The 23,309-nt window shown below is 47.4% G+C and overlaps 1 protein-coding gene across 1 annotated transcript in view; it reads right to left on the bottom strand.

Moving 5' to 3' along the window:
- Nucleotides 1–1,845: 1,845 nt before the first annotated feature.
- SCN4A (sodium voltage-gated channel alpha subunit 4) overlaps nucleotides 1,846–23,309 on the bottom strand; it is a 104,535-nt gene continuing 83,071 nt past the window's right edge. Inside the window, exons 18-26 of the mRNA XM_083409410.1 lie at nucleotides 22,342–22,433; nucleotides 21,536–21,847; nucleotides 20,535–20,657; nucleotides 18,835–19,122; nucleotides 16,892–16,945; nucleotides 16,611–16,748; nucleotides 13,170–13,274; nucleotides 9,807–10,077; nucleotides 1,846–6,431 (exon numbers count right to left, since the gene is read on the bottom strand). Of these exons, the coding sequence (XP_083265536.1) occupies nucleotides 5,062–6,431; nucleotides 9,807–10,077; nucleotides 13,170–13,274; nucleotides 16,611–16,748; nucleotides 16,892–16,945; nucleotides 18,835–19,122; nucleotides 20,535–20,657; nucleotides 21,536–21,847; nucleotides 22,342–22,433 (2,753 nt within the window). The 3' untranslated portion in view covers nucleotides 1,846–5,061. The remainder of the gene's footprint in view (nucleotides 6,432–9,806; nucleotides 10,078–13,169; nucleotides 13,275–16,610; nucleotides 16,749–16,891; nucleotides 16,946–18,834; nucleotides 19,123–20,534; nucleotides 20,658–21,535; nucleotides 21,848–22,341; nucleotides 22,434–23,309) is intronic.

The following is a 23,309-nucleotide window of genomic DNA, read 5'->3' as shown; positions in this document are numbered from 1 at the left end:
CGCACCCAGCTTTTCTAACAGTATGAACAGATATTCCCTTTCTCAAATCTAAATAATGGCAAGCGGCTCTTCGCCTACTGAGAAGGAAAGGACTTGGGCGGCATGTTTTGCTTAAGCCACATCACCTATCTCTTTCTCTTTTTAAAAACCCAGAAAGGCAGGCAGGTGCGGGTGGAAGCGTTGGTAAGAAAACCAGCATATAGTTCTGAATGTAACAATAGCTCATTTACAGTTTATTTTAAGAAATGTACAAAGAAAACATTGCACAATGTTATGGAGTTAAAGCTTTTTCTTTCTTTATCACAGAGTGTCACATAATGTATGAGCAACAGAGTCTATCTGAAATTGAGCAGAGTCCTCTTTTCCACAGCTGTTCACATGTAAACACAGTTGAAAACTCTCGTCTCAGGTAACACAATTCCTGGACGGCCCCCTGCTCTGCGGAGTAGCTGAAAAAATTATATTTTCCAGTAGGCAATTGGGAAACTCCAGTTTTGCCACTTGGAAGGAGAAACATCCCCAACAAGACTCCGCTGACTAAAATGCAGGCATCCAATCCTGAAAGAACTGTAGTCTCTGCTTGGCGAAGGGGAAGGGACAGGAAGATTACCTTTAATTGGGAGAAAAATTCACCTTGCTCAAGCAATAACCCATTAGCAGCGTTTTTCTCTCATTCCCCAAAAGGCATGTACAAAACCGAACCAGTGATTTTGGGCGTCAGATTAGACGCTGCTGAGACAGACGCGGAGTTAATTTGGGGTGCAAAAAATAAATTCCAAAGTGCATTTTCCTACCTGAAATTGGCTCGCAAAGCTTCAGGTGGCTAGGCTTCTAATCTAAATTTTTAAAACGCATTCCAGATATTACAGGATTTGATGGATTACTATGTTTTTTATATGCTGTAAGACAGCCAGAGTTGGCTGGGGAAACCCAGCCAGACGGGCGATGTATAAATAATAAAATTATTATTATTATTATCATTATTAAGACTTGAGGTGCAGTTCATCAGAGCTTAAACCCAGAACCTAGTAGCAGTTCTGGGGTTCAGTCCAGGGACGTGTCGAGTAAGAATATCGAGGAATGGTATCCTGATAAAGCGAAAGCCTTCTGTGTGCAAAACTTTTTCTGAAGGGAGAACCTACACTGGGTATACACAAACCAGCTGTGTGGGATGGTAACAGGAAGGCCACGGCACATGCATTAAAGGGACAATAAACGAATGGAGGACAGCTGACCCTATTAGAGTGCCATGTGTGGTCTTAGTTTGTGCGCTAGACCTGTGATGTGTACATATGCGCATGCAAACAGGAGTTGGTGCTTTTGGGTTCTGCTGTCGGTGGGTGTGCGTGTGCTTGGATTCCCTTCTGCTCCGCTCCTCAGAAGACATATGAAATTGCCTCCAAATCCAGCGCCGATACCCCTTCCCTCTTACCACCACCCCTAAAAATCACAGAATCGTGGAGGGAAGCTCAGCTAAAGCAGGCAGAGGGCCTTCTTGGTAGTGGCACCCGCCCTGTGAAACGCCCTCCTAAAGAGAACAACTACCACCAGACTTTTAGAAGACATCTGAAGGCAGCCCTGTTTAGGGAAGCTTTTAATGTTTGATGCATTACTGTACTTTAATATTTTGTTGGAAGCCGCCCAGAGTGGCTGGGGAAGCCCAGCCAGATGGGTGGGGTATAAATAATAAATTATTATTTTTATCCAAGACAGACGGCCATCCAACCTCTGCTTCAAAACCTCCAAGGAAGGAGACTTACATATTTCATGTAAGCTGATCCAATTAAACAATTCCTCAGCACCATCTATACTTTAAGACCAAAGTATGATTTTTTTAAAAAAAATAATAATCTTATTTTAAAAATTGCTCTGGGGAAAGGTGAGGTGGTGTGTTTTTAATGCTGTGCAGAGTTGCCATCTGGTGGAAGGAGGCAGAACTGGTTTCTCCTAGACTCTACTCTGCAGTGAAGGTTGTACTGTACGTGTGGACGAAAACAGACTGCTCTAGTTATGCATGTCTATACATACCCACTATCTAGCGAATTGTTTGAAGTCCACAGGATGACACCCACTCACTCCTCATGGTTCAAGGGATGGCGGCTAATTTTCTATTAACCTCAATGTTTCCACTGTCAGAACATTTGCTGGTTCTGTTTGAAATTGTTCAGAGAGCCTTCTCTGGGAGATAATTTATTTGCACACTTTTTTTAGTGGTTAGGAAATTGTGCAGATTCTCTATCTATCTATCTATCTATCTATCTATCTATCTATCTATCTATCTATCATCTATCTATCTATCTATCTAAAAGAAAAAGGTAAAGAAGCCCGACAGTTAAGTCCAGTCAAAGGCGACTGTGGGGTTGCGGTGCTCATCTCGCTTTCAGGCCAAGGGAGCCGGCGTATGTCCACAGACAGCTTTCCGGGTCATATGGCCAGCATGACTAAACCACTTCTGGCACAACAAAACACTGTGATGGAAACCAGAGCGCACAGAAACGCTGTTTACCTTCCCGCTGGAGCCTATTTATCTACTTGCACTTTGACGTGCTTTCAAACTGCTAGGCTGACAAGCTGGGATAGAGCAACAGGAGCTCACCCTGTGGCGGGGATTCGAACCACCGACCTTCTGATCGGCAAGTCCTAGGCTCTGTGGTTTATACCAGAGCACCACCCATGTCCTTCCTGTCTGTCTGTCTGTCTGTCTGTCTGTCTGTCATCTATTTCTGCAAGTGAAAAAAATAAAACAAAAGCTTTATAACCTGACTGGATTCCTACATCAACAAAACTACAGAAAAGGTAGCAGCCTTTTCAAAGCTCAATCAACTGCCGCAGGAGGTCAATGATCCACACTGCCCATTGTTTCTAACAGATGGCAATAATGGTTGCCTCAGAGGTAGAGTGTGGCAGACAGAACAAATAAACAAATTTCTTATTGTCAGATTCAGTGGGGAGATGCAGGGCTGAGAGAGGGTAGCGAATACCAGTACAGTGGTACCTCGGGTTGCATATGCTTCAGGTTACAGACGCTTCAGGTTACAGACTCCGCTAACCCAGAAATAGTACTTCGGGTTAAGAACTTTGCTGCAAGATGAGAACAGAAATTGTGGTCTGGCGGCGCGGTGGCAGCAGGAGGCCCCATTAGCTAAAGTGGTGCTTCAGGTTAAGAACAGCTTCAGGTTAAGAACAGACCTCCAGAACGAATTAAGTTCTTAACCAGAGGTACCACTGTACTGTTTCAGTTCTTAAATATTTATTTGTCTCCCATTATTTAAACTGGTTGGGCTGGGGGCACAAGCCACTGGGAACATTTTCTTGCATGGATGCAGTTGCTGTAAATGGATGTTTATCAGGAATATATTGCCTTTGTATTTCTGGGGGGCTGGTTCAGGAAACTATTGGGTTATCCAGATGGCAGGTCCCTGCAGTTCAGTCTCTGAGATTCCCTTCCCTCAGCCCTGTGCATGGTAACAACCACACAGACTCCAAGCTTCTAGGCCATACCCTGCGTGCTGTGTGAACTGGGGTGGGGGGCAATGTGGGGACGTGGTGCTGTCAGGACAGGACTTTGGGGCAGAAGTCCAGGACTCAATGCAGAAGAATGAATCTAAAATTACTCAAATGCACCACTGATGGAGCGGAGGGAGGGGCGAAGCAAAACGGCCTACATTTCTGGACAGAATATATAGGTACTATGTAAAAGCGTAGCACATCTTCCTAGGTGATTGGTAGAGAATGAGAACAATTTTAAAGCTGACATTAAACCCTGAGAACAGATCAGCACATTGCTTTTGCTATTTATTTATTTTTACATTTAAAAAATAAATGATATAGAGAGTTCAAATGGTTAAGACTCTTAACTGCACTTTAAACCATTTCTAACACAAAAAATATCTTGTGAGTCCTTTCAAATACTTGAAAGGAAAAAAGCTGAAGCAAGTTTTTTTTAAGACATTGTGGATTTTTGTTCACCAAACTGTCCCCTCATTTCAATTATTATTCAGCTCCATTCACCTCACCTTTGCATGCTGGAAACACTCCTAAGCCAATTGCCTATCAGTCTGTTACCAGGAGATAACATTAAGAAATACTTCCTTTTTATAAGAAGTCAGCCACAGAGCCCTATCCAGATGTTAATATCTGAGAACCAGTGCAGACGGTAGTTCTTCACTGCTTTTGGAAAAGCGGGCGAAAATGGTTGAAGACAGAAGTTTTCACAAAGTTTGTCCAGCAGATAGCAGTTGTTAAATCCAGGGCTCTGTGTATTCTGCTTTCTGTGATTGCACGGGCACAGAATTTGACACTGGGCACTGAATTCAGCATCTTTAAAACCTCTGCTTTCGTTGAAAAAGCAAGCAGGTATCTAGGCCTTGAGGCTGCAAACATAAACCTTGAAAGTTTTGTGTGTGTGCATGTCTGTTGCATGCCAGTGATACAGAGGCAAGGCTTTTGTTCACCCCTGACAAGAAGAATAAATTATGCAGAATATGCAGCCACAGGAAAACCCGCGTAATTGATTCAAAACCCAGTTTTTCCATACATTTTTCTTTTTAAGTGAAGCATATACACAACTCTGGTTGAGTTCCTTAAAACTGGTCTTCTGGTTCCATGCCTAAGCTTGAACATGGCAGGACTCAAATTATGAAGACTTGCATCTTTGGCCATTTCCTTGTCTTCTGTCTCTTCTTCCAAGACTTCTGAAAAACGCTAGCAGGGAAGCACTGAAAGCAGAACTGGCCCTGGAACACGTGACATCGGACGCCGCCTACCATTAAACTAAAACACCTGTTCTTTTCACCTGCAATAGAGATTCACATTAACCTCATAAGGAAAAAATAAGGTATCGTCGCTCATTGGGGCAAATCTGGACAACAGCAACAACAAAACCCCAACTTGAAACCAGGAGAGGCTCTGTTTCCGAAGTTACGATGTTGAGCTGAGTACAAGGAACCTGGTAAGAGAAGGTGGTTAGCTCACTACAGCACATGATTTTGGAAGGGCCCCGTGTGAGAGAAGTCTTTTGGATCTGGATGCCACTTGACAGCTGGCCAAAAGTGCCTTGCATTATACAAACGACTCTTTCACACCACGTTTGGTGCCCCCCTTCTCTTTACTTTTGCTGGGGTCGTCTTCCTTTGTTCCGCCGGAATCTTCCTTCTTCTCTTTCGTTTTCCTGGGGTCGCCTTCCTCCTTTTTGCCAGGATCCTCCTCTTTCTTCGTTTTGCCGGGATCACCTTCCTCTTTTTCCCCACGATCCGCCTCTCTCTTGGTTTTGCTAGGGTCGTCCGTAGTCTCTGCACTGGCGACTGGTTTAAGTTCAATAGGTGGGGAGGTTTCTGGAGACACTTGGATGTCTACCTCTGAGCCCGAAGACCCATATATTTCATTCATTTTCTTTGCAATCAATCCTTCTTTCTCGGGGGCTCCTTCCAGCAGGGTCTCCTCATCCTGGCTGTGCCTGTACATGTAAGAGGCCTGTTTCATCGATCGCCTTAATAAATACCTCCGAAACGCCCGTTGGATTTTGGTGGCACACACCTCTTCTTGCTTCCTTTTCAGTGTGGTGGTGATGGGTTCGTAGGAGACCTTTGAGGGGTTGGCAGCCATAAACTTCTCCTCCATGGACTCCTTTAGAGCATCCATTTCCCCCGAGTCTCCCAGCACTTCTTTGGTAAGTGCAAAGAGGATGTCCAAGCAATGTATCTTATCCCCAGGAACCATGGGCAAGTCCAAAGTGATGAGCTTGATCTTGTTGGGCTTAGCGATCCGCAGCGGAGGTTGCAAGGTGTCCGCAAAGTCCGAGAGTATGGCGTAATCAATGAACTGCGTGGCGTCGGGGTCAAACTTCTCCCAAGTCTCATAGAACATCTCAAAGTCGTCTTCACACAGAGGTTCGCTGCTCTCCTCCGTGGCAACGTTGAAGTTCTCCAGGATGATGGCGATGTACATGTTGACCACTATCAAGAAGGAGATGATGATGTAGCTGCAGAAGAAGAAGATGCCAATGGCAGGGTTGCCGCAATCGCCCTTCACGTGGCTGCCAGGGTTCTGCAGTTCAGGGTCACAGTCCGGGGGACCGCTGTTCAAGATGGGGTTCAGCAAGCCGTCCCAACCGGCCGACGTGGTGATCTGGAAAAGGCAGATGATGCTGTTGCCAAAAGTCTCAAAGTTGAAGATGTCGTCCACCCCAGATTCCTTCTTCACGTAAGCAAAGTTGGACATCCCAAAAATGGAATAGATAAACATGACCAGGAAGAGGAGGAGGCCAATGTTGAAGAGAGCAGGCAGCGACATCATCAAAGCAAAGAGGAGCGTCCGGATGCCCTTGGCTCCCCGAATCAGCCGCAGGACACGCCCAATTCTGGCCAGGCGGATGACCCTGAAGAGGGTGGGCGATACGAAGTATTTCTCAATGATGTCCGAGAGGACAAGTCCTGAAAGACAGTTAGGAAGACGTCATTTTTTTCAGAACCTCTTGTCCATCATCAAAGGGATACAGTTTTTAAAAATTGTTAATAGCAAATGGATTTGCAGAGGCAGAGGGCCTTCTCGGTAGTGGCACCCGCCCTGTGGAACGCCCTACCATCAGATGTCAAGCAGATAAACAACTATCTGACTTTTTGAAGACATCTGAAGGCAGCCCTGCTTAGGGAAGTTTTTAATGTTTGATGCTTTATCGAGTGGCTGAGGAAACGCTGCCAGATGGGCAGGGTATAAACAGTCCCCTTTTCCCCTTTAAAATGTTTAGAGATACTCTCATTTTGACTCAAGAAAACCACCATTTTATAGTTCAAATTGGAAAAAATAAAATGAACAAAAGTACAAAGATTCACAAAATATGTAGAGGTATGCGTACTCCTGCGTCCCCCCAGAACAAAAGCTCTGGGTATTATTATTATTAATAATAATAATAATTCTTCCCACTGCAGAAAAGATTCCAGTCTTTTGTTCTAACAGCAAGCTAAACTGAGATATCAAATGTGCAAAGAAGCACAAAAGAATTAAAAGGAAATGGCATTTTAAAACACCACGATCTGCCTGACAGGGATCTATGAGCTTATAAAATGATGATGGCGTAAAGCAGGGGTGGAAAACCTCAGGCTCCTGCTACAACCTTGGTCCATCTGGATGGGTCATGAGCCCATCTCCCTGAAACCACACCCACCTGTCCACCAGGTCAGGAACTGTGCAGAGGAGGAATGGTAGAGAATGCCTTCCAGAGAAGAGGAAGACAGTTCGGAATTACAACAGGGGTTTGAGGGAGGTCACAGCTCAGAGGCAGATGAGGGGGAAAGCTGGGAAATAATGGGAGAGGAGGAAGACCAGGGGAGAGACAGCTAACGGACTCAGCGTCTTTAGAAAGCGTTCCAGACCCCCACCTCCCAGAGAGCCTTGAAAGTAGGAGAGCAAAGAGCTCAAAGGCAGAGGGCACTTCTCCGCACCCAGAGCGATGATTCATGAGGAAGTGGGAGAGATGGAGGGGGTGGATATTGACTTGGGACAACACCAGGAAAAAGGCCAGTGTCGTATCAACACTCGGCTAGCACCATGCTGCAGAAAAGAGGTTACGAGAGGCTTATTGGCAATACACATAATTGACTGAATGACAAGAGAACATGATTCTGCTACAATGAATGGTATGAAGATACAAATTTTGATTTCCCTTGCAGTTCATCTCTTGAGAATAATGAATGATGAAAGCGGGTGCAAAATGCTGCGGCGAGACTCCTTACGGGGTCCTCACTGCGGGATCACATTCACCCAGTGCTATACCAGCTGCACTGGCTCCCAGTGGAGTAAAGGATCAGGTTTAAGGTGCTGGTTTTAACCTTTAAAGCTCTATACGGCCTAGAACCCTCATACCTACGGGACTGCCTCTCCTGGTATGTCCCACCTTACGGTCTTCAAACAAAAACATCCTGGAGGTCCCGGGCCACAGGGAGGTTAGGCTGACCTCAACCAGAGCCAGGGCTTTTTCGGCTGCGGCCCCGATCTGGTGGAACGCTCTGTCACAAGAGACTAGGGCCCTGCGGGACTTGACATCTTTCTGCAAGGCCTGCAAGACAGAGCTGTTCCGCCTGGCCTTTGGCCAAGGCACAGCCTGACCCCCTTCTTTGGCAATCCTCACAGAACTCTAGCCCAATGGCTGCCATAAATTTGATTTAAACTGATTTTATAATTAATTGATTTTAGAATGCGGTATTATTTTACTGTTGTTAGTCGCTCTGAGCCCAGCTTCGGCTGGGGAGGGCTGTGTAGGTTGGTTCCTCTGCCACCTGACATGGGGGGCGGGGAAGCTGACAGCAGCTGTTGGGAGATTGGATCATCAGCAGAGGGTGAGTGGGGAAGGGGGATTAATCCTGCCTGATTCGGTTGTGTGTGCCAGTTTCCTAGTCAATTCCCGCAGAAGCAGGGGTCACCATCATGTCTGCAGCCCTGCCAGTCAGCTGATTGTTGCCGTTTGCAAAGTACACACAGGGCTTTGCGGCGTTTGCTCATTGGATGATGGGTGGTTGTCTACAAACCCTTTTTTTGGCCCAGCTGTGTCTTCACCTGCCCCACACATATCCCTGATGTCAGGTGTAAGGCAGGTGGGCCTCAGTTAACTGAAATGGCCTTGCCAGGCAAAAGAAGAAGCCTGTCAGGCTTCATGGGCTGAAGGTTCCCCACCACCACAGGTGCCAGCTCCTAGGGACTGAGGCAGTTTTGGTCCCCTGGTTTTTGTTCGCCAGGCCCCCTCAATGTTCAGAGGACGTCGCACAATGTTGCGTGTGCAACATCAAGGTATCAGGACGTTGGAATGTCCGGTGACGTCACGCCGGGCCCCTGAAGATGGGCTGGAGAAGCTGGCTTCTCTGCCCACTGCTGAGCTACAGAATAAGATTTCTCTAAAGAGAGAAAAATGTGCTTCTAGGCTGAACATGGTAAAGATGCTCCTATGCTATCTCCACTACTCTGCTGAACGCCTCTGCCCTACTATTCCCCATTAGGCCTACTGTCAGATTTAAGATTCCAGGTAGGTAGCCGTGTTGGTCTGATACAGTCGATAGATATAGATACAGTGGTACCTCAGGTTAAGTACTTAATTTGTTCTGGAGGTCTGTACTTAACCTGAAACCGTTCTTAACCTGAAGCACCACTTTAGCTAATGGGGCCTCCTGCTGCCGCTGCACCACCAGAGCACAATTTCTGTTCTCATCCTGAAGCAAAGTTCTTAACCTGAGGTAATATTTCTGGGTTAGCAGAGTCTGTAACCTGAAGCATCTGTAACCTGAAGCGTCTGTAACCCAAGGTAAAGGTAAAGGAACCCCTGACCATTCGGTCCAGTCGTGGCTGACTCTGGGGTTGCGGTGCTCATCTCGCTTTATTGGCTGAGGGAGCCGGCGTACAGCTTCCGGGTCATGTGGCCAGCATGACTAAGCCGCTTCTGGAGAACCAGAGCAGCGCACGGAAACGCCGTTTACCTTCCCGCCGGAGCGGTACCTATTTATCTACTTGCACTTTGACGTGCTTTCGAACTGCTAGGTTGGCAGGAGCAGGGACCGAGCAACAGGAGCTCACCCCGTCGCGGGGATTCGAACTGCCGACCTTCTGATCAGCAAGTCCTAGGCTCCGTGGTTTAACCCACAGCGCCACCCATGTCCCATGTAACCCGAGGTACCACTGTATATATTTGTCCAGTAGCATCAAGAACAAACTTAGTTGGTCTCTAAGGTGCTTCTGGACAATTTTTTTGTCAGATTTAAGAGTTATTAAGAAAGAGAGCAGGCCCAAATGCCGCCCATTTGCCACCTTCACATTTTCCTCACCTATAATGGAGATAATGACCACGACGAAATCAAAGATGTTCCAGCCGACCGTGAAGAAGTAGTACCGCAGGGCAATCATCTTGAGGAAGCACTCGGCCGTGAAGATGACAATGAAGATCAGGTTGATTTGGAAGAGGATGTTTATCTTGGTTTCGCTTTGGTCGTCTGTTTCCACCATCATCGTCACCATGTTAAGACAAATGAGGATCATGATGACTATATCAAAGGCTTGTTGGGTCACAAAGTCAAAGATCATCGCTTGGTATTTGTTCTTTAGTAAGGTGGAAGGTAGGCAGGCAGGCACAGGTGTGAGAGAGAGACACACAGGAAAGGGACAAAGACACACGGGCAGAGACAGACGAGGGAAGAGAAGAGAAGAGAAATGGAGGAGAAAACCCCACACAAGAATGTTCAAACGGGCAAAGATATGGGAAAATAATCGCCTGGCATCCAACCCCATGGAACATGTTCTAAGAATGTATGTGTATGTGTGATCCAGAAAGCTTTTGTGTGGAATAACAGGACAGTGTGTGGGACTTGGTCTGGGAACACTCCTGGCTGAATAGGAACCTCACTGAGATGATTTGAGGCAAGGAACCAACTCTCAGGCCAATCAAGCCAGCAAGGTTGCTATAAAACAGGGTTTCCCAAACGCGGAACTCCTGCTATTTTTGGACTACAACCCCCATCATCTCTAGTTAGCAGGACCCGTGGTCAGGGATGGTTGGAGTTGTAGCCCAACAACAGCGGAGGACCCAAGTTTGGAAGAACCTGCTGTGAGGCTGTATTTTATTGTTTTAATGTTGTATTTTAATCTTGCTTTTAAGTTGTATTTCAACCAATTTGTTTTTATATCGGGTATTAGCTGCCCTGAGCTCAGTCTTGGCTGGGGAGGGCGGGGTATAAATAAAATATTATTATTAATTATTATTATTATTATTAAACAGAGAACAACCCATGAATTAACTACCTTTGAGCTCTTTGGAAGAACTGCAGGATAGAAAAGGAAGGAAGGAAGGAAGGAAGGAAGGAAGGAGTTGTTTTTGTTTAATTTCTGAGCCTTCTATTATGTACCGTATTTTTCGCCCTATAGGACGCCCTTTCCCCCCTCCAAAAATGAAGGGGAAATGTGTGTGCGTCCGATGGAGCGAATGCAGGCTTTCACTGAAGCCTGGAGAGCAAGAGGCGTTGGTGCGCACCGACCCCTCTCGCTCTCCAGGCTTCAGGAAGCTATCCGCAAGCCTTGCAAGCCCGGCGGGAGTTCCCTCGGGCGCGCAAGGCTTGCGGGCGGCAGCCTGCAGCGCGGAGCACGGGGCGCCCTCCGGGGGGCGCCTCGCGCGCCCAGGGGCGGCAAGCAAGGCTTGGGGCGGCAGCCTGCAGCTCGAAGCACAGGGCGCGCTGCGGAGCACGCCCCGTGCTTCGGGCAAATGTCCGCAAGCCTCGCGCGCCCGGCGGAAGGTCCCGCCAGGCTCGCAAGGCTTGCAAGCAGCAGCCTGTTCTGGGGGCTGGGGTCGGGGGAAGCTCGGGCTTCCCCCGCGCCTGGGGGGGAAATAATTTTTTCTTCTTTATTTCCCCCCAAAAAAATCTAGGTGCGTCCTATGGGGCGGTGCATCCTATGGGGCGAAAAATACGGTAAATGCACATAAGGTTTGTTTATACTGCCCTAACCATGAGGAAGGGTAAAAAGCTTTGTGGCAAATTGAAAGTTTGTCCTCTAATCCTTTCAGACAGACACTTGCCTCCTTTGGCTTTCCTTGGCCGTTCTCAGGACCACTTTTAACAGACGCCTGTGGTCATTAAGAACCAGCAGGATACAAATTCCCTGACTGGCCCAAAAGCAGAATGGTGATCCTGTGCATAAGATTCTTATGAATTTTAAGTAGAAACACTATGCGTAGTTTTATTTGTTTATTTGTTTAGATATAATTTTTAAATAAATCTATTATTTCTTTCTTTTTTTGCAGCCTAGATAACGTCATGGGCAGAAAAAACACAGGGCTAAGAAAAAATTAATCATAGGCTGGCTCAAGAAAGCAGTGGCGTTTCAGCTTGCATTTTTCAATAAAGTAAAAATAAAAAGCTTTAAAATAAAATAAAAAAGGAAGGAAGCAGTGGGGAGTCGAGGGAATTTGATCTCAGCAGAAATTCGGAAGCAAAGGAGAGAGAAGGGAAAATAGGAAGGCTTGTGGTATGGTAGCAGGAGTGGAGAACAGATGGAGATTGCCTGGGAAGGAATCCCAGGTCTCCCCTTCCCCACTCCCTCCCTTGTTCCAAATAGATTTACAAAGATCCGCAACAACATCAGGGGTGCACACTATCTGCAGACAGGTGTGCGCATCCTCTGTTGTCACGAAGCCCAGAGCCCTGCATTCCCCTTTCCTGCAGGAATCTTGGCTCAGCGCACGAAAGGAGGATCTCTTGTTCACACCTCATGTAAAGGAAACTGACCTTTTGTGATCAAATGAATGTTGGGCATCATGTAACTCTGGCTCTGTGGGTGCTGGAATTCGAGATCTCTCGATGCAATGGACAAAAAGCCACGTAACAGGGCCTTAAGGAAGTTAGACTATCCTCCACCAGGGCCAGGGCCTTTTCAGTGATGGCTCCGACCTGGTGGAATGCTCTGTCCCATGAGACTAGAGCCCTTCAGGATTTAACCTCCTTCCGTTGGGCCTGTAAGACAGAGCTATTCCGCCTGACTTTTAATTTGAATTGAGCCTGATCTTTCATTTCCCTTTTCTTCCCTCCCCCTCCCCTTTTATGATGATCACCTGCTCTGAGACCCCACAGCTAATTCTCCCCTAGCCTCCTCGCTGGCCCAAGTAGGACCAATTCAGCCAGCTAGCCCTGGGGATTATCTAATTGATTTTTGAATTTTATTGTTATTCATGTTTTTATACTGTATTTTATGCTGCTTTTATAATTAAGTGTTTTAAAGTGTTTTAAATTTGTTCTTAGCCACCCTGAGCCTGGTTTTTGAACCAGGAAGGGCGGGGTATAAATAAAAAAATGTTGTTGTTGTTGTTGTACTTGCTGCAAATTACGTTTGCATTAGTTGCCTTGGTATAATTTCGCACAAACCATTTCCACTGGCTTTTAACTGATATGAATCTTCTGTACATTCTGCTAGTTTTATTGCTTTACTGCTGTGGCTTGGAAATTGTTTCATACCGATTTATGTTCTAATACACTGAAGGTTTTGTGCTTTGAAAAATTGTGTAACCGTAAAACCCAACATCATACAACATGCCTGAGTCAAGCCTTCGTTATGGTGCACTGTATTGTGTTGGGGTTTAGGGTGCAGTTACTGTCGGCTACCTTGGACCAGGAAGGTGGCTTCTCATTATTTAAGCAAATAAATACCTGAGGCCTTGGGATGGGTTTTTGCGGCTTTTTTGAGCCTAGCTTCTTCATGGCGTTGTAGTATTTCTTTTGTTCCTCTGTCATGAAGATGTCCTTTCCTCCAAAGTAAACAAGGGAATCACAACTTATTAGACATGGGAGGAAATTGTTCGTTGCAGTGCCCAAGACCCACGCAAGGGTTCCACAGTCTTTGATTGGCAGCCCCACTTCACACCCAGTTTCCAGGACTCCAAGTGAACCACAAAATCTGCCTTTTAATTTCTGAGGCTGAGCGGTGGTAACTGGTAAGCTGGATTTATAGAGTCTGGTCAATTTCACTTGACCACCTCCATCTTTTCCAAACACCCAAACTCCCACCCCCACCCCCCGCCTTCCACTCGTAACAAGTCTCCTTCCTTGTTCCATAGTTGTCATGCGTCCCTTATTTGGCGGGACAGTCCCTTATCCCAGCGCCCTGTCCCGCTGCTGTCCCTTATTGATGATGTCCCTTAAATTTCCCAGGTTTCAAAGGAAGCAGCTCCTCTCCCTCCCTCCCTGCCGGCCAGGGAGGAGGGAGGCTCCAACTGTGTTGCTTGGCTGCGTTGCTCACCCAATAAGGAGTCTAAGAACGACTGGGGGGTGGAGCTTGCATGCCTTGTGCCCGGCCACGTTGCCTGGGGGCTCGCCTTTGCTCAGCACTTCCCAGCGGAGAGGTGACAGTGGTTTTCCTTGCTGCAGCCCCTTTGCCAGGTTGCTGCGCTGTGGGAACCGCCACTTGAGGCTTTGTTTGGCTGCTGGTTGACTAAAATCCCTTATTTTGGCTGCTGATCCCTTATTTTCGAGGCTGCGGGTCCCTTATTTTCAAATCTGTAAGTTGACAGCTATGCCTTGTTCATGCGCGCTAGTTTATTTTTCTCTGTCAATCAGTCTGTCGCTCAACAGCAGAAGCCTCAAACGCTTCCCCTCACTTCCATCCTGCCAAATGATGCCAACTCACTCCTCAATGTCCTGCGAGAGCTTTGGATTTCTAGAAACATCCCTGTTGTTGCCAGGCTACTCTATTGTGGTCTTAAGTCTTGGGCTATTTAATTAAACTAAGGAAAGACGTATCTAACCGGCTGCTCTAAGCCCTGCTCCATAGCTGTCTTTGATTGGCCCAGTCCCAAAAATGGCCTTGGCCATCTTCTCCCTTCTCCCTGCCAAACCACTTCAGTCTATTAAAAGAAGGGCCCAGGAAAGTGAAAAGTTGTTCTTTCAGAGGGCAGGTGGTTTCCCTCCCTGATGCAACACACAAGTGCCTGCGGCTAACCAGAGGTCCAGGGAATATGTAGCTGTCTCTGTTTTGAAATGGCTTGATTCAATGAAAGCACAGTGGGGGGCTGGACTAGATGATCCACAAGGTCCCTCTGCAATTCTATGATTCCACGATTTTTGAAAGCCTGTTGCTTAAAGGTAGTGAGCTCTCACATTACTGTCTTGAAGCAGCTGACGGAAGCACATTGCTCCCTACAGAGGTCACACCCATAGCATACATTTCAACGTATATGTAAAGCACATGACTCCACCGCCCCCCCCCCCATAAAAAGAATCACAGGGACTATAGTTTACTCCTTGCAGAGTCACAATTCCCCGCAACCTTAAACTACAGTTCCCATGATTCTTTGGGGGGAAATCATGTGTTTTCAATGTGCAGTGTGTGTGAGAGAGACAAAAATAATCATGGGAACTGTAGTTTATGAAGGGTGCTGGGAATTATAGCTCGAAGAGGGCTGTGTCTACGCAGCCTCTCATTCTGGATTCCTTTTCATTGAGTAGGGAGGATGGAACAGGTGGCCTACAAAATCACACACCCCCCCCAACCCTGATTCCATGTACATTTGCGGGGGAACGCCAGCTGGCTATGTTGTCTACAAAGCCTATTTTCCTCACGAGTCTCCTCTTCCCCCACTTTCTATGTTCTTTGCCATTTGGGGAAGTTTGACTTCTGGCACAGAAACTGGTGAGGCATTATGCAGAGAGTCCCGGCGCTCAGAGACTAGGATCCAGGCTTGACTGTGGAGCTCAGATTTGGTACCCGAGCTCAATATCAAGGTGGGCTTCCACCTCAAAAAACAGCTGTGTGAACTGGTCCCAGCCGATGTCCCTGAACTCTGTGCCAAATACTGACTCCTGTAGTCAGAGCTGTGTGTGTCAGCTTGCAGAAAGTATTGATCTGATGTGTAGAGATCTTCCCTATTCTATTTAATGCAAGAGGGTTCTGGAAGCTTCTGTGTGTGAAAGAAACTTCATAATGTTTGGGTTATTCCCTCAGAGAAGCTGAGTACAGCTGGCTTAAACTGGTTCTGTTATCTCTTTCTGTTGACTACAAAAATAGGCCAGAAGGAGCCTGGGTTTCACTTTCTCTTTCTATCTCTTTTCCTTCTGGTGTGGTATTCTGTATGTAGTGTTAAGGTTTAGACTTATTATAAGTTATTGTTTAAGTCAAGCCTGCTGCAACTGGATTTCCTATGGACAGTGCCAATCCTGAATATATTGGATTTGTGACCATTTTGCTTATTTGCCTTCAGTAGCAGTAAAGCTCTGCTGGATGAAATATTAATTGCCTCTGGTCTATTTTGGGGGGAATCCTGCAACATGTTTAGGTTTCTACTCTGCTTACTATACATTGGAATCTACTCTGGATCAATACTGAGCAGAATTTCAATGACAGTGTGAGCATCGCTTCCAAATAGCACGCGGGAGTCATTCTACTCTAGTTATCTCCCGCTTGGACTACTGCAATGCGCTCTACGTGGGGCTACCTTTGAAGGTGACTCGGAAACTACAACTAATCCAGAATGCAGCAGCTAGACTGGTGACTGGGGGCGGCCGCCGAGACCACATAACACCGGTCTTGAAAGACCTACATTGGCTCCCAGTACGTTTCCGAGCACAATTCAAAGTGCTGGTGTTGACCTTTAAAGCCCTAAACGACCTCGGCCCAGTATACCTGAAGGAGCGTCTCCACCCTCATCGTTCTGCCCGGACACTGAGGTCCAGCGCCGAGGGCCTTCTGGCGGTTACCTCATTGCGAGAAGCAAAGCTACAGGGAACCAGGCAGAGGGCCTTCTCGGTAGTGGCACCCGCCCTGTGGAACGCCTTCCCATCAGATGTCAAAGCAATAAATAACTACCTGACATTTAGAAGACATCTTAAGGCAGCCCTGTTCAGGGAAGTTTTTAATCTGTGATATTTTACTGTATTTTTTGTTTCTATGGAAGCCGCCCAGAGTGGCTGGGGAAACGCAGCCAGATGGGCGGGGTACAAATAATAAATTATTATTATTATTATTATTATTATTATTATTATTATTACTCAAAGATAAGTGTCTGAATTGTGCCTCAAAGTCCAATTTTATTGCTGCGGGAGGTGCCCACTAACAGTGACGCCCGCAGCTTAAACCCAAAGCCAAGAGACACTTATCTTTTTCTTCTGCTGGTTGAAGTTATCGATGATGACACCGATGAAAAGGTTGAGAGTGAAGAAAGCCCCGAAGATGATGAAGATGACAAAATATATGTACATGTAGAGGTTGACTTCGTATTCGGGCTGCTCCTCGACCTGGGAGGTCAGAGAAGAGGTTGAGAAGAGACCCTCTCTTGTGGTTGGGGCCCCCGCCTCCCCCATTGTGCAGGCCAGACCCGGTTGCCCCTACAACAGGCCTGTGGGACTGAGCAAGCACCTCTTCCTCAGCCCAGAATTACCTCACGGGAGTCGACGGCTGCGTACATGATGTCCATCCAGCCCTTGAATGTGGCCTACAAAGAACGCAGAAGGATAAACTCATTGTGGTGCCCGGCAGAGGTAGGGTCTTGCTGCTAGGTTCTTAAAGCACTCGGGGGGGGGGGCAGAGCAGACATCCACAAGATCAGGGCTGTCTTAAGCATATGTGGCGCCAGGGTGCAAAAATCTGCCCAGCACCCTCCCCCCTGGTTGCCCAGAGTTGCCCTGAGGTGTGAACAGAGACGGGGGGGGGGAGGATTTGGAAGGTTGCCAGGGTAACTGGGTCTTTAGCAAGTTACGGTGGGAAGATGAAAGGAAGAAAAGACTGGGATCCAGCTTGGGCAGGTTGGCTGAAGGCTGGCTGGGAGAGAGACCTTGGATTCCATGGCTGCACTGCCGTAGGGGATAAGCCCCTCCTGAAATGACCATGCTGTAAGATCTGGACTCCCTCCATGCAGACTGAAGGTATAAATAGGTGAATAAACCATATTTCTTAAAGCTACGACAGTCTCCACTGAGTCTCAATTCTCCAAAGGACCACAAACACTGGGTGAGTGCCTGGAACCCCCTAGGCTCTTGCCACCACTCAGCAGGAAGAGGGGGAGGCACCCAACTTTTGTAGCAGTTCATATGGATGCTTTGGGGCTCAATAAGATGGCTGGTAGGTGGAATCTCACCAGCACCTCCCTTTTCAGTTCCTTTCCCTGCCACAAGTGCTCCTATACCTGTGGAAGCTCACCATGCAGTTCAGAACATTGGTTGTTAGCTCCGTCGGTAGAGCATGGAGCTCTTGATCTCAGGGTCCTGGGTTTGAGTCTCAGGTTGGGCAAAAGATTCCTCCTACATTGCAAAGGTTGAACTAGAGGAGCCTTCTGAATCTATTATTATGTAGGGTTCAATATCAAATGGGGAAGACTTCCTGCTTCTGAAGTTCACCCTTCAACTGGTGGTGGGGAAAGAGAGTTTGAGAGGGGGGTGCACCAAATTGGGACTGGGCTGTGCGCCCCAAATCTCTGTTGTGCAGTTGCCATTGAGTAACTAGAAACTAGGGCAAATGTGCCTCCCCAATGAGTAGGCATCACAGTGTTAGAATTTTAAGGTCTCAAAGATAGAATAAATATTCATAAACGCACACATATCTAAATATATGAACCATGTGTCTGAAATAGTACAGGAGAGCAATCCTGAAGTCATTTTGACTCTCCTAACATCCTCAAATATTCCTCTGCAGTAAGGGAGACAAATGGGGAAAGCCTTCTCATTGTCTTTTCGCTTGCAAATCCTGTCTTAAGGGCGTCTTTGTGTATGAATAGGGTGAGCCTGTGACATGGATTCAGGAACTAAAATATTAACCATCACAAAAGAATGGCCAGGCTGCCCAGGTAATGCAATCAGTGACTATTATCAGGTATCCTGGCAGACAGGATTTCTGCTGTAGAACACCTCCTTCTGTGATGTATGTATGTTTTTTGGGGTGGTCTTGGGCTACAGGGTGGGCAATTTCAAAAGTCTATATAAGGGCTTGTGCACCATTTTTCAGGGTTCTCCTCCCTCCTACATGTGGTGAGTGGGAACCCTGTCGCAACAGCGCCTTGAATAAAAATCAGGCTTACTAGCTGCTTTGCTTCTCAATATTCTCTGGCTGGCCTCTGTTATTTTCTCCTACCGATAGGGAACACACTTAAGGACTCTATACGGGCTCCGGAATACCCCATAAGGGAAAGGGAGCAGTTTTCTCTTATAACCACAGCAAACCACCGGGGAGAAGTCTGGATACAGCACGAAGGAAGGTTGCCACATTGACAAAGACTTGGCGGTGGGGTTTTTCCTTGCAAGGCATGATGGGAGAAAAGTCCTCCGAAGAAGCGTATTCAAAGGAGGCCCCTAGCAGGCAGAGAAGGAGGGGCGAAGGAGGTACACTCACCACCTGCAAAAGGGAGAGGTATCCCATGCCCACATTGTCAAAATTGACCTTGACGTTGACCCAGCGGACATCCGTGGCATTGTAAACGTCGAGGAGAGTCATGCAGTCGCTCTTGTTGTTCACCACGGAGAGCTCAAAGTAGTCGCCCGTGGTGGTATTGATGCAGCGATAATACTTCCCTGCGAAGAGGTTGACCCCCATAATGCTGAAGATGAGCCAGAATATCAGGCAGACCAAGAGGACGTTCATGATGGAAGGGATGGCTCCCAGAAGGGCATTCACGACCACCTGGCTCCCAGAGAAAGAGGCGGTTTAACCAAAGTGAGGCCAAAACTGATTTTTTTGTTTTTCACAAATGCAAAACACAGCCATCTTCTTTTTAAAAAAACAAACAAACTTTAAATTAAATTCCACATTTAGAGTTTTTCAAATTATATTGCTTGTAGGCTAGAAAAGGCAAGAAGGTAGTATATCAGCTTATCGGAAATTCAACAACATTCAATCCATATTGGCCCAAATATAAGCCACACTCCCCCCCCCCCCAAATTCCGACTGTGAAAAGTTAAAGCGCGGCTTAAATTTGCCACCTTACAAAAAATGGCTTTTACGATATCGCTGTAGGGTTTTCTTCCACATTTGCCATTTATGGGTGTGAGTGCCTGTGGAATTTTAAGGGAGTGGCTTATATTCAGGTATTGTCTTTTTTTCCCTCCCCCCCCCCCCCCCAATTTTAAAGGTGCGGCTTATTTGCGGGTGCCGCTTATATTCGGGCCAATATGGTAAGTGGGAATGATCCTCAGAGCTACCAAAAGTTTATAGGCTTGTCCGAAGCAGGGATTGCTAGGGATGATCTCCAGAACCTATTTTCAGTGCCATAGTAGAGTGGAGAATATTCTGCACATGTGGATACAATAGCTCACTCTTCACCCGTGAGATGTGATGCCATCCAGTGTACTGGAAACATACAAGACTCTAGGCTCGCCCAACCTGGCTTTTGCCTCACACTTTCTGACTGGGAAGACCTGGTTTCTCATCCCCGTTCATCCATAGTCCCTGGATAACCTTGGGCAGTCACCTCTCATGCTGGCTTATCACTTGGGCATTGTTGCAAGGATAGAATGGGAGAGACAACTCAGTGACCACTATTATGAGCTCCTTGGAGATGTAAACGTAAAGGTAAAGGGACCCCTGACCATTAGATCCAGTCGTGGCCGACTCTGGGGTTGTGGAGCTCATCTTGCTTTATTGGCCCAGGGAGCTGGCATACAGCTTCCATGTCATGTGGCCAGCATGACTGAGCCGCTTCTGGCGAACCAGAGCAGCACACGGAAACACCGTTTACCCTCTCGCCAGAGCGGTACCTATTTATCTACTTGAACTTTGATGTGCTTTCGAACTGCTAGGTTGGCAGGAGCAGGGACTGAGCTCACCCCGTCGCGGGGATTCAAACCGCCGACCTTCTGATCGGCAAGTCCTAAGCTCTGTGGTTTAACCCACAGTGCCAGCCACGTCCCCCTTGGAGATGCAAACATCTTTAAATAAATTAGGCACCAGAAACCGCTGCTCAAAGGACACATTTCTGAGGCGAGCCTGAGCCCCAGAACCTCCTTCCAAGAGACACAAAGTCCTCACTCTGAAATCCTCACCGCTCAGGGGAGGAAAGTGGGGAGCGAAACCTCGAGGTGTCACGCAAAACTTACCCTCATGCCTTCAAATCTGGACAAAGCCCGAAGGGGTCTCAGAGCACGGAGCGTCCTCAGGGATTTGATTGCCCCCAGCTCCGAATATCCCATCCAGTTTGCTGTCAGGCTGATGAGGGAGACCTGTTGGAGAAACCAGAACGCTTACAGACAAAGCTGGCAAGCGCGATAAGAGATAGACCACCGAAAGGATCCCTGGTCAGGATGCATGTTTCTTATCAAACATCCTTAAAATATCCACAAGAAGGAACATGGTTACCCATTTAGCGACCCATGTTTTGGAACCAGTCTTTGAGACGGATACATATAACATCTGCTGTCAGAATCAAATTTTGTCAGCCAGCTTCTACGGTTAATACTGTGATGGGTTTGCAGCTGTGTGTTTGTCAGCAAAAGACAACAGCAGGGTTGGGAGGGGGAGGCTGCCAGGACTACAGGCGGTGTGATGTCACCACAGGAAAAAACGTCCTTTTTACCCAATGCTCGGGTTGCGTTTTTAGCAAGAGTTTTGGGGAAGAGGAAGGGTGGGGCCTGAGGCCACACAGGCTGAGGGACGGACAAGCTGTGTAGAGGAGACACAGGGCTTCTTTTGAATTCAGTGCTGTGCTTCTGTGGGCAGCAAGTCCCTTGTGAGATGTGATGTTCAGAACCCTTTCTCCATCCATATGTCAATATGTGTAAATAAGCCATATTTCATAAAGACACTACAGCAGGCATAGGCAAACTCGGCCCACCAGCTGTTTGGGGACTACAACTCCTATCATCCCCAGCTAACAGGACCAGTGGTCAGGGATGATGGGAACTGTAGTCTCGAGACATCTGGAGGGCCGAGTTTGCCTATGCCTGCACTACAGCCTCCACTGTGGCTCATTTTCCCCACACAAACCCCAGTTAAGACCCCTGGAATTTTTGCCTCTTGACAGAGATTGGGGTAGCCAGCAACGATACTAAAAATGGACTCCTGTCTCAAACAACTCCCTCCCCCTCAAGCCACAACTTACGTCAACAATGAGGAAGTCCAGCCAGCACCAGGCATTGGTGAAGTAGACCTTGAACCCATAGGCCACCCACTTGAGAAGCATCTCGATCACGAAAACATATGAGAAGACCTTGTCAGCATATTCCAAGATGATGCGGATGGTCCGACGACGCTCTATGTAGATGTCTTCAAAAGCCTGAAAGAGGAAGAGGCTCAGAGTCATCTGGGGGAACCTTCTCTGCAACCCACCCACGTGGGTAAGTAAGTAAAAAAAAAATTTATTTATACCGCGCCCTCCCTGGCCAAGACCAGGCTCAGGGCAGCTAACATCAAACACCGCTCTATAAGACGCATCAGACCACAAGACGCACCGAGTTTTTGGAGGAGGAAAACAAGAAAAAAAATATTCTGAATCTCAGAAGCCAGAACAGCAAGAGGGATCGCTGCGCAGTGAAAGCAGCAATCCCTCTTGCTGTTCTGGCTTCTGGGATAGCTGCACAGCCTGCATTCGCTCCATAAGACGCACACACATCTTACTTTTTAGGAGGGAAAAAGTGAGTCTTATAGAGCAAAAAATACGGTACATTAAAATACAGCTTAAAAATAAGAATCAGGATAAAATTAAATGATTGCCCACGAATTACAACCATAGGGGTCGGGAACCTCAAGTAATCATCAGGGCCAGCTATCCATGTTGGGTGTACTTCAGGACAGAATACCAACCATGAAACCAGTGTGATTCATTGCTCTCTCTCTCTCTGATTATGCCATGCCTCCCAGTGTGGACAGAACACAGTGGGATGTTTATAACAAAACAAAACAAAGTACAACCCTCTCCCAGGTGTGAAAAGTCAAGTACAATTCCATTTGCCGTTTTATAGTGTAAAAGCAATGCTTGCGCAGCACGAGGAGACACCCACCTGGAAGCAATGAGGTCAGAGATCACACCCACTAGCAACTTATTTGAGAAGAACCCTAGAATCAGAGTTGGAAGGTACCCAGAGAGTCATCTAGTCCAGGAATCTCAGCTAAAGCATCCATGACAGATGGCCGTCCAACCTCCAAGGAAGGAGAGTCCACAACCTCTGGAGGGAGACCGTTCCACTGGGAACAGCTCTTACTGTCAGAAAGTTTTTCCGCACGTTTTGTCGGTGTCACAGTCCGGTTCACGGGTGATCGAAGTCCCGGCAGGGGACGTCAGGACCAGGGGCAAGATGGTGGGGTGGGAGCAGGAATGGGGGTCCAGAAGCCAGGAGTCAGGAAGCCAAGAGTCCGAGGATCAGAGAGCCAGGAGTCAAGAAGCCAAGGGTCCGAGGGTCAGGAAGCAAGGAGTCAAGAAGCCGAGGTTCAAGGATCAGGAAGCAAGAAGCCAAACGTGGCAAGGCAGGAAGCACGTTGCTGTGGCAAAGAGCTGAAGGGAAATGCTGACCTTATATCCCTTCCCGGCTCTTGCCACCAGGTGCTGTGAGTTACCAGTCGGCCTCACCTATGGGCCCGCACCTTGCCTCTTCAGAACAAACTTAGGAAGGCCCCAGTCCTGCAAAGTCCTATTGGTCACAGGGCCTGGCTCCTGCACGCACACCTGACTGTCAGAAACTCCTTTCTTGTAACTTGAGGCCGTTGGTTCAAGTCCTACCCTCCAGAGCAGGAGAAAGCAAGCTTGTTCCTTCTTCCATGTCACAGGCCTTGACAACCCTGTTGGAACTAAAGTGAGGTCTCTTTTCTTCATTCGTCCAGGAAGATATGTGGGACGGGATTCCTGAACAACCGTGTCTAATACTTTGCCCTCTCTTTTC

The sequence above is a fragment of the Podarcis tiliguerta genome (assembly GCF_965153285.1).
Source record: "Podarcis tiliguerta genome assembly, chromosome: 13".
Classification (NCBI taxonomy): domain Eukaryota; kingdom Metazoa; phylum Chordata; class Lepidosauria; order Squamata; family Lacertidae; genus Podarcis; species Podarcis tiliguerta.
This window is presented reverse-complemented; position numbering and strand designations above follow the sequence as displayed.